Source organism: Toxotes jaculatrix, unplaced genomic scaffold (assembly GCF_017976425.1).
Source record: "Toxotes jaculatrix isolate fToxJac2 unplaced genomic scaffold, fToxJac2.pri scaffold_102_ctg1, whole genome shotgun sequence".
Lineage (NCBI taxonomy): Eukaryota > Metazoa > Chordata > Actinopteri > Toxotidae > Toxotes > Toxotes jaculatrix.
This window is the reverse complement of record NW_024469749.1, coordinates 39,069-47,617: the sequence shown is the minus strand read 5'-3', so window position 1 is coordinate 47,617 and position 8,549 is coordinate 39,069. Positions and strand designations below refer to the sequence as shown.

Sequence of the window (8,549 nt, the reverse complement as noted above, 5' to 3'; positions counted from 1 at the left end):
GTGATTTGTACTGTGTGGCATTTTCAGGGCACACGCTGTGTCCCAGACACACGGAGAATGGCTGGAAACGCTTAAAACGGCAAGTTTCAGTCAGTTAGTGCTGAAATGAACGGTGTGTCTAAAATATGTTGCTGGCGTCAAAATAAGACTGTTTCCAGCATGGAAACACTATTTTACATTAGAAGAAGCATTTTGCAGAGTTTTCCCGTGTGTTTCTTTCATCTGCAGTACCTGGCACTTTCAGGGCAAACGTTGTGAAAAACAGTCTCATATGGCCAGGAACGGTGAAATTTTACCGTTTGAGCTGAAATGACAGCTTTGCATCAAATATGTTGCTGGCGTCAAAATAAGACTTTTTCCAGCATGGAAACACTATTTTACATTAGAAGAAGCATTTGGCAGAGTTTTCAAGTATGTTTCTGTGATTTGTACTGTGTGGCATTTTCAGGGCACACGCTGTGTCCCAGACACACGGAGAATGGCTGGAAACGCTTAAAACGGCAAGTTTCAGTCAGTTAGTGCTGAAATGAACGGTGTGTCTAAAATATGTTGCTGGCGTCAAAATAAGACTGTTTCCAGCATGGAAACACTATTTTACATTAGAAGAAGCATTTTGCAGAGTTTTCCCGTGTGTTTCTTTCATCTGCAGTACCTGGCACTTTCAGGGCAAACGTTGTGAAAAACAGTCTCATATGGCCAGGAACGGTGAAATTTTACCGTTTGAGCTGAAATGACAGCTTTGCATCAAATATGTTGCTGGCGTCAAAATAAGACTTTTTCCAGCATGGAAACACTATTTTACATTAGAAGAAGCATTTTGCTGAGTTTTCCCGTGTGTTTCTTTCATCTGCAGTACCTGGCACTTTCAGGGCAAACGTTGTGAAAAACAGTCTCATATGGCCAGGAAGGGTGAAATTTTACCGTTTGAGCTGAAATGACAGCTTTGCATCAAATATGTTGCTGGCGTCAAAATAAGACTTTTTCCAGCATGGAAACACTATTTTACATTAGAAGAAGCATTTTGCTGAGTTTTCCCGTGTGTTTCTGTGATTTGTACTGTGTGGCATTTTCAGGGCACACGCTGTGTCCCAGACACACGGAGAATGGCTGGAAACGCTTAAAACGGCAAGTTTCAGTCAGTTAGTGCTGAAATGAACGGTGTGTCTAAAATATGTTGCTGGCGTCAAAATAAGACTTTTTCCAGCATGGAAACACTATTTTACATTAGAAGAAGCATTTGGCAGAGTTTTCAAGTATGTTTCTGTGATTTGTACTGTGTGGCATTTTCAGGGCACACGCTGTGTCCCAGACACACGGAGAATGGCTGGAAACGCTTAAAACGGCAAGTTTCAGTCAGTTAGTGCTGAAATGAACGGTGTGTCTAAAATATGTTGCTGGCGTCAAAATAAGACTGTTTCCAGCATGGAAACACTATTTTACATTAGAAGAAGCATTTTGCAGAGTTTTCCCGTGTGTTTCTTTCATCTGCAGTACCTGGCACTTTCAGGGCAAACGTTGTGAAAAACAGTCTCATATGGCCAGGAACGGTGAAATTTTACCGTTTGAGCTGAAATGACAGCTTTGCATCAAATATGTTGCTGGCGTCAAAATAAGACTTTTTCCAGCATGGAAACACTATTTTACATTAGAAGAAGCATTTTGCTGAGTTTTCCCGTGTGTTTCTTTCATCTGCAGTACCTGGCACTTTCAGGGCAAACGTTGTGAAAAACAGTCTCATATGGCCAGGAACGGTGAAATTTTACCGTTTGAGCTGAAATGACAGCTTTGCATCAAATATGTTGCTGGCGTCAAAATAAGACTTTTTCCAGCATGGAAACACTATTTTACATTAGAAGAAGCATTTTGCTGAGTTTTCCCGTGTGTTTCTGTGATTTGTACTGTGTGGCATTTTCAGGGCACACGCTGTGTCCCAGACACACGGAGAATGGCTGGAAACGCTTAAAACGGCAAGTTTCAGTCAGTTAGTGCTGAAATGAACGGTGTGTCTAAAATATGTTGCTGGCGTCAAAATAAGACTGTTTCCAGCATGGAAACACTATTTTACATTAGAAGAAGCATTTTGCAGAGTTTTCCCGTGTGTTTCTTTCATCTGCAGTACCTGGCACTTTCAGGGCAAACGTTGTGAAAAACAGTCTCATATGGCCAGGAACGGTGAAATTTTACCGTTTGAGCTGAAATGACAGCTTTGCATCAAATATGTTGCTGGCGTCAAAATAAGACTTTTTCCAGCATGGAAACACTATTTTACATTAGAAGAAGCATTTGGCAGAGTTTTCAAGTATGTTTCTGTGATTTGTACTGTGTGGCATTTTCAGGGCACACGCTGTGTCCCAGACACACGGAGAATGGCTGGAAACGCTTAAAACGGCAAGTTTCAGTCAATTAGTGCTGAAATGAACGGTGTGTCTAAAATATGTTGCTGGCGTCAAAATAAGACTTTTTCCAGCATGGAAACACTATTTTACATTAGAAGAAGCATTTTGCAGAGTTTTCCCGTGTGTTTCTTTCATCTGCAGTACCTGGCACTTTCAGGGCAAACGTTGTGAAAAACAGTCTCATATGGCCAGGAACGGTGAAATTTTACCGTTTGAGCTGAAATGACAGCTTTGCATCAAATATGTTGCTGGCGTCAAAATAAGACTTTTTCCAGCATGGAAACACTATTTTACATTAGAAGAAGCATTTTGCAGAGTTTTCCCGTGTGTTTCTTTCATCTGCAGTACCTGGCACTTTCAGGGCAAACGTTGTGAAAAACAGTCTCATATGGCCAGGAACGGTGAAATTTTACCGTTTGAGCTGAAATGACAGCTTTGCATCAAATATGTTGCTGGCGTCAAAATAAGACTTTTTCCAGCATGGAAACACTATTTTACATTAGAAGAAGCATTTTGCAGAGTTTTCCCGTGTGTTTCTTTCATCTGCAGTACCTGGCACTTTCAGGGCAAACGTTGTGAAAAACAGTCTCATATGGCCAGGAACGGTGAAATTTTACCGTTTGAGCTGAAATGACAGCTTTGCATCAAATATGTTGCTGGCGTCAAAATAAGACTTTTTCCAGCATGGAAACACTATTTTACATTAGAAGAAGCATTTTGCAGAGTTTTCCCGTGTGTTTCTTTCATCTGCAGTACCTGGCACTTTCAGGGCAAACGTTGTGAAAAACAGTCTCATATGGCCAGGAACGGTGAAATTTTACCGTTTGAGCTGAAATGACAGCTTTGCATCAAATATGTTGCTGGCGTCAAAATAAGACTTTTTCCAGCATGGAAACACTATTTTACATTAGAAGAAGCATTTGGCAGAGTTTTCCCGTGTGTTTCTTTCATCTGCAGTACCTGGCACTTTCAGGGCAAACGTTGTGAAAAACAGTCTCATATGGCCAGGAACGGTGAAATTTTACCGTTTGAGCTGAAATGACAGCTTTGCATCAAATATGTTGCTGGCGTCAAAATAAGACTTTTTCCAGCATGGAAACACTATTTTACATTAGAAGAAGCATTTGGCAGAGTTTTCAAGTATGTTTCTGTGATTTGTACTGTGTGGCATTTTCAGGGCACACGCTGTGTCCCAGACACACGGAGAATGGCTGGAAACGCTTAAAACGGCAAGTTTCAGTCAGTTAGTGCTGAAATGAACGGTGTGTCTAAAATATGTTGCTGGCGTCAAAATAAGACTGTTTCCAGCATGGAAACACTATTTTACATTAGAAGAAGCATTTTGCAGAGTTTTCCCGTGTGTTTCTTTCATCTGCAGTACCTGGCACTTTCAGGGCAAACGTTGTGAAAAACAGTCTCATATGGCCAGGAACGGTGAAATTTTACCGTTTGAGCTGAAATGACAGCTTTGCATCAAATATGTTGCTGGCGTCAAAATAAGACTTTTTCCAGCATGGAAACACTATTTTACATTAGAAGAAGCATTTGGCAGAGTTTTCAAGTATGTTTCTGTGATTTGTACTGTGTGGCATTTTCAGGGCACACGCTGTGTCCCAGACACACGGAGAATGGCTGCACAGCAAATTCACCAGAGTTAAAATTCTGGTGTTAGGCTGTTTCAGAGTAAAGTGTTTAGGTACCGGTGTTGATTCTGGCAGAATCAACTCTCCACTGGTGAGAAAATATATGGTGTTGGTGTAAAATCTACGAGTTGAGGACATTTAACATCGATGAGTGACACTTTGAACATCCGGGCACTTGACCTGCAGCTCGTTAAGGAATTTGACAACGGCCATTTTCTTCACTCGCATGGAGCGTGAGAAGGAGGGACTGGTGAGTAAAATAAATGAGTAGTCCTGTCACATACTTATTAAAATGTGTTTATACTTGCAATGCGTTGTTTCTGAATCCGAATACTTGCAATGCGTTGTTTCTAAATTAGGAGAAAGAATACACTTTACAGGCATTTCTAACAAGGTTTGTCCGTGTCCGTTTTTTGCTAACCTTAAGTAGACATGCAGACCGTTAGCATTCATTTAATTTCTTTTTCAGACAAACGTTAGACTAAATCCGTTACTAAAATGTAGTTTTTGAGTAGTTTGGGTTAAGTAGACAGTAATTTTAACTGATTTTAACCGGTGTTTCATCTGTCACGGTCATGTCATGTCATGTCAAAAAATCTAGTGCGCTCTCATAAACGTACGTGTCGTAAACGTTGTTAAGCGCTTCACTGTTAATTAAACTGTATGTTGGAGAATAAGCCTTCATTTTTTTTTTATTTTGTGCTTGTTGCTGTTACTGATCATTGGCTAATTTTCTGATGCATGTGTTTTTCAATGCGTTTGTTTAACAGGCTACAAACATACAAAAGTGTGAGGAGCAGTATTATAAGTTCCAGATCCGTGAGGCAGAAACAGAACGTCTGGCCACCAGCTTTGGTTCGAAAAGGTATATTTTGGTCCACCACAGTGAGTATAGTGAAAGGTATGTTTGTTATGTAGACTATTGAAAGACAGGCATCTAATCTGTTGTTCCTCTCTTTCTCTACAGGCTCATGTTGTAGATGGCAAAATGATTATTAAAGTGCAGTATCAAAACCGCAAGAAATTCATCAAATTACAAGATGCTGATTTTGAAGAATTCATATCTGAAGGTAAATGTTGCTATTGTTATATTGTTATATGTTATATTGTTATATGACTGGTATTACAGACTGAGTGAAAGTCATTACATCTAATGATTTAAACAATTTGACATGTGATGTTGTCTTTAACCTTATCACTTAGTGATAGAGAAGTTCTCCATCTGTGCGGACAAGATTACTGTTGAAGATGATTCCAGCACTGAGGTGGATGAAGCAGTGTTTGCAGAATTGTGCACAATGCAAGGGATTTGCTTTGTCATCAAGGACTGTTGTGACAACGGTAAATTTTAATGTATTAACTTATTTTAACTTAATTAATGAATTTTTACATTGTATTAACTACGGGGGGTTGCAGAAGATGCAGAAGATGAGTGTTATTATTATTATATTGTATGCTCTTAGATCCAGGCACAGCTCAGTCATCAGCTCCATCCACACCACTGTCCTCAACCAGCGGGAGTTTCTTCACTGTGTCCATTAGTAGCAGCGACAGTGAAACGTCAAGACCATCTAAGCGATTGAGAACGGATGATGAGGCTTTTCAGAGTTCTTCAGCCAGAGACGTGAGTTTATTCTCTGGTGTTTGCTTTAAATCATATCTAATTTCCTTTCTGATTCAATATATGTCCTTTTTTGTTGTTTTAAACTGCCATTCAACAACTTAACAGTAAGGATACAAACAATGTCAGAAGCTTGTGTTCACAAAAAGCTGTCTATTTCCTTTGCAATTATTTGGCTTGATCATCTTGATGATCATGTTGAAATCTGAAAGTAGTTAGCTGTTCTAGGTTTAAATCAAAACTGCTAAATATACCCCTGAGACTAGGCCAGATTGTTTGGCATTGTTAGTGTACATTGTACCATTTCACTCCGTTATTTAGTTTTGTTACAATCTGTTTAGCTGATAAAGCAGATCCTGCAGACAAAACCAGGAGGGACAACAGTGCTTGAAGAATATGAAGAAACTGGGATGTTGTGTGACAGTAGAAGAAGGCAGATGGTTAACATTCTTGCAGCACACATGGTTGAGACAGAAGGGTAAGTTAGGTTTAGGCATTTCACAGCTATTTAACCTACTGTTGTTTTGTTTTCCTTTTACGTCAATTCGCATACTCCAAGATTATTAAATTGTGATCGGAGAAAAAGCAAGAATGACAGTGATAAGCTCAACTCTGCACTAGATGACTCATGTTACTGAAGTAATGTGGTTACCGTTCAGCCTGTAAAGCACTTGTACATGTAAGCTAGGAACAATTTCCCTTTTCTCTGCAGGAGGGTCCCTCAGCGATTCACTAAAGAGAAGTATGCATTGGGAATTGTCACCTTATTCCCTGCATTAAAGGATCCTCTATCTAGGAAAGGCTATGTAAGTTGTGCATGTTTCTTAATTACATACTGTAGTTAAAAATAATAATGGTGTGTGAATGCGTTTGACATTGTGTCGTGCCCCTAGTGCTTATTAATACACAAATAAAATTATGGACTCACTATTGCTTTTTTGTCTCTGTCCTTTTATAGGAACATTTTTATGACAGTGAAAGTGGCTCTGGATTTCTGGCATGGCGGCTCAAGACAATTCAGAGAAAGACAAAACTTTTGTCCAAGGAACCTATTATGCAGACAGCAAGAGGAGGTGGTCCAAGACAGGAGAGAGAGGTGCCTCAGATTGGTGGTCAGTTAGACGACAAACGTTGTAAAGAGGCCATATCTTTGATGAACCACACAAGTGATGGAAAAATCATCCTGCAAAAAATGAGGGAAACCTTTGAGTATAGACAGCGCCTCATCCACAATCCTGATGAATCACACACCATACTCTCTGTGTTTCCGAGGTTCCTGGACACAAAGGGACTGGTAATTATTGTCATTTTCATTATCATTTTTAATTCATAGCTTTAAGCTTAGCTTAGAAATGTAAACTTAACCAGAAATGTTCTTTCATTTCTCTGTTGCTGCAGATACATCAAGATTTCAGTCTCCTCTTTGGACCAGAAACATCTGCCAAACTTCTTGAGAAATGGCATACTTTCTGTAAAAGCAAGGTGATCAGAGAAGCAGAGAGCCTGACTACAACACCAGTGCTCCAGAGTTTGCTGACGTCTGCCAGAAATCAGGACAATGATGACTGCCCAGGTATTCTATTAAAGGCTAAATGAAATGATGTCAATTAATTGTGTCTTACAATACGTAGTACTTAAAGGGATAGTTCAGATTATTTGACGTAAGGTTGTATGAGGTATTTAGTGATACAGTACATAGAGGTTGATGCAGCCCCAACTTTGTGAAGCAGAGTACCAGCGCAGAATATTTATTTAATTTATAAGAAACTTGTGATCAAAAAAAACCTCTCTTTCTTACAGAGTGGGACAGTGATATGGCATCTTTCCTGCTGCTCCTGCATATCCTACCACCTCAGCCTACTAAAAGGAAAACACCAAAGATCAGTGCAGCTCAGGCTATGGACCATCTAGTTGTGTTTCACAAGGTATGTATTAGGCCACAGTATGCAATTGAATTGGGAAATGTAGCACAGACAAAAAGACAATATTACAAAGCAACTTGTTACTTAATTATTTCCTCCTCCAGTCATGTAGGAGCCTAGACGAACACATGGAGAACCAGGAGGGACATCACCAGCCCTATATTCTTGCATGTGGAACCTGCAAGCAGGACATCAGCACTTATTACGTCGTGATAGACAAGAAGCTTATCCCCTGCCAGGGAACCACGTCATTGGCAGCTGTTGATGAACTCTTCAAGGTGCACTTCGTTTTCAGTGTAAGTTATGATGCTGCTCTCAACAACATGTACACATTCCTACAGACAACAGTCTATGGTTTGGATGTTGACACGACTAAAGAAAGTCCAAAGGTGAAGGAATTGAGAGCCAAGTTCATGAACACAAGCTAAGAGCCAAGTTCTTATACAGTGTATATGTGTACATCATTGCATGATACACATAGCGCAATTATGCAGCACATTTTTGTTAGCCTCTCTTTGTTTTTTGGGGGGAAAAAGTCTTAGTATTTGTGTTGGGATATCAAAGAAAGAAGAGTGACATACCTGAATAGAGGCAAAGAGTTCTTGAACTATGTATAGGTGTTACATTTGCAGATCCTTGCATGATGCACCTAGTGCATTAATTCGGCACCTGAAGTTTTGTCATGGGTTATATCCAGGTAAAAAATTTGTTGTTCTCTGTGCTCAAGAAGGATGTTCATTGCAGTTTCAAAGTTTTGCAGGTTTTAGAAAGCATTTAAATATTTGTCATAGTACGGTTAACATGGGAACAAGCGATGGTGTAAATATCCAAGCACATCAGTCAGACTTCAGTGAACAGAGCTCACAACAAGATGCCTCTGACATGGAATTAGATGTGACAACTCAACCTTCAACATCTCATATGTCAAAAGATCAGGCAAAAGATATGTGCGCTTCAATCATAGCAA

The 8,549-nt window shown here is 39.8% G+C and overlaps 1 protein-coding gene across 1 annotated transcript; it reads left to right on the top strand.

The window, feature by feature from the left end:
* The first annotated feature begins 4,265 nt into the window (after nt 1–4,265).
* Nucleotides 4,266–8,010, top strand: LOC121178281. Its single transcript, XM_041032817.1, has 9 exons — nt 4,266–4,289; nt 4,810–4,924; nt 5,243–5,380; nt 5,503–5,663; nt 6,002–6,138; nt 6,373–6,466; nt 7,059–7,225; nt 7,522–7,585; nt 7,687–8,010. Exons 1-9 carry the CDS (start codon nt 4,266–4,268, stop codon nt 8,008–8,010), a joined length of 1,224 nt encoding a protein of 407 aa, XP_040888751.1.
* Nucleotides 8,011–8,549: the final 539 nt, after the last annotated feature.

Bases quoted from the DNA above. Each gene is read 5' to 3' on its own strand.
- LOC121178281 (XM_041032817.1), top strand. From the start codon at position 4,266: ATGGAGCGTGAGAAGGAGGGACTG. The intron at 5,381-5,502 runs GTAAATTTTAAT...GTATGCTCTTAG, and splicing joins CAAGGACTGTTGTGACAACG to ATCCAGGCACAGCTCAGTCA. The intron at 5,664-6,001 runs GTGAGTTTATTC...CAATCTGTTTAG, and splicing joins AGAGTTCTTCAGCCAGAGAC to CTGATAAAGCAGATCCTGCA.